At 60.4% G+C, this 1,499-nt stretch overlaps 1 protein-coding gene across 1 annotated transcript in view; it reads left to right on the top strand.

Annotated features, from left to right (window-relative positions):
* Nucleotides 1–850: 850 nt before the first annotated feature.
* LOC103770726 (RING finger protein 24) overlaps nt 851–1,499 on the top strand; it is a gene marked incomplete at both ends in the record, with an annotated part of 2,948 nt that continues 2,299 nt past the window's right edge. The window contains one exon of the mRNA XM_008937998.1: nt 851–892. Coding sequence (XP_008936246.1) covers nt 851–892 — 42 coding nt within the window. The remainder of the gene's footprint in view (nt 893–1,499) is intronic.

Raw genomic sequence — 1,499 nt, 5'->3', positions numbered from 1 at the left:
CTTTTTAGCAGGGTCTGCTGTGACAGGTCAAGGGGGGATGGTTTTCAGTGAAACAGGAGATTTAGACAAGAGAAGGAAGGAATGTTTGACCCTGAGGGTGTTGAGCCCCTGGCCCAGGCTGCCCAGAGAGGTGGTCACTGCCCCATCCCTGGCACCATCCCAGGTGAGGTTGGCCTGAGGCTCTGAGCAACCTGCTCTAGTTGGGGATGTCCCTGCTCCCTGCAGGGGGTTGACCAGGTGACCATGCAAGGTCCCTTCCCACCCAAACCATTGTACCAAGGTGACCCCCTGCTCTGGACCACCCACAGCTGTGGAGCTCTCCTGGGGACCTCTGGTAGGAAGCACCTCCAGGTCACCCTGGCAGTCCCAGCTGCTTCCTGCAGGCACCCACACCCCACTTTATTTTTGGTTAAAATCAACACAGCCAAGGGGGTAGTGTCAGGGTGCTCCTCAGTGTCCTGTGCTCCCTGGGGCTGGGGTCATTTTGTGGCCTTTGATCCAGGGTTTGAGTGGGAAACTGGGTGGAGTTGGGATGTCAAGTGGACATCCCAGGTGTGTAGCCCTCTCCAGGTGCTCAGCCTGGATGGAGTGAAGGTGAAGCAGCAGATGTCCACACAGGAGCTGGTTCCAGAGTGTAGGAGCTCAGGAGGTTTAAATTTGGGAGGAGACCTCCAGGATTTGGGCCTCATACCAGGGGTTGTGGCTGTGCCAGCGCTGCCTTCCTCCCATGTCAGGGAGACCTGGGTCTCCTGGGGGTCTCCAGTTCTACTGGGACATCATGGGATCACCCTCTGGGGAGATTTATCCTGTGGAGAAGCTTTGTCCTGACCCTGGTGCTCTTGTCTTGCAGGTTATACTCAAGGAAAAGGTGAAGGAGCTGAACCTACACGAGGTGAGTACATCCTCACCCTCCTCTTCCTCGTGCTGGGGAAGGGATGGGGGACAGGCAGAGCCCAGGGCAGGCAGGAGGGGGCAAAACCCCCAATTTAACTCATTTTGGGCAGCCTGGAGCCTTCCTCCTGCTCTGTAGAGTCCCGGGGCAGGGCAGCAGAGCTGGGCACAGCCTGGCCTGGGCTCTGCCTCTGCTCAGGGGCTGGGGACCACCATCAAGTCCAACCATCAGCCCAACACTCCATGCCCCAGGTGCCACAGCCACACGTTTTCTGAACCCCTCCAGGGCTGGGGCCTCCAGCACCTCCTGGGCAGCCTGGTTCAAACCATCCCCCCTTGTCCTGTGCCAACAGGCCCTGCTCAGAACTGCCCCCAGCCTCCTGAGGGGCCCCTGGCAGCCCTGGCAGGCCACAGTGAGGCCCCTCCACCACGGGCTCTGGATGAATTCCTGTGCCAACAGGCCCTGCTCAGAACTGCCCCCAGCCTCCTGAGGGGCCCCTGGCAGCCCTGGCAGGCCACAGTGAGGCCCCTCCACCACGGGCTCTGGATGAATCCAGCTCCCTCCTCCTCCTCCTCCTCCTCCTCCTCCTCCTGGGCTGCCCTCCGCT

This window comes from Merops nubicus, unplaced genomic scaffold, assembly GCF_000691845.1.
Source record: "Merops nubicus isolate BGI_N331 unplaced genomic scaffold, ASM69184v1 scaffold29413, whole genome shotgun sequence".
In the NCBI taxonomy this organism is placed as follows: domain Eukaryota; kingdom Metazoa; phylum Chordata; class Aves; order Coraciiformes; family Meropidae; genus Merops; species Merops nubicus.
The sequence above is the reverse complement of the archived record's forward strand: the minus strand, read 5'-3'. Positions and strand labels throughout refer to the sequence as shown.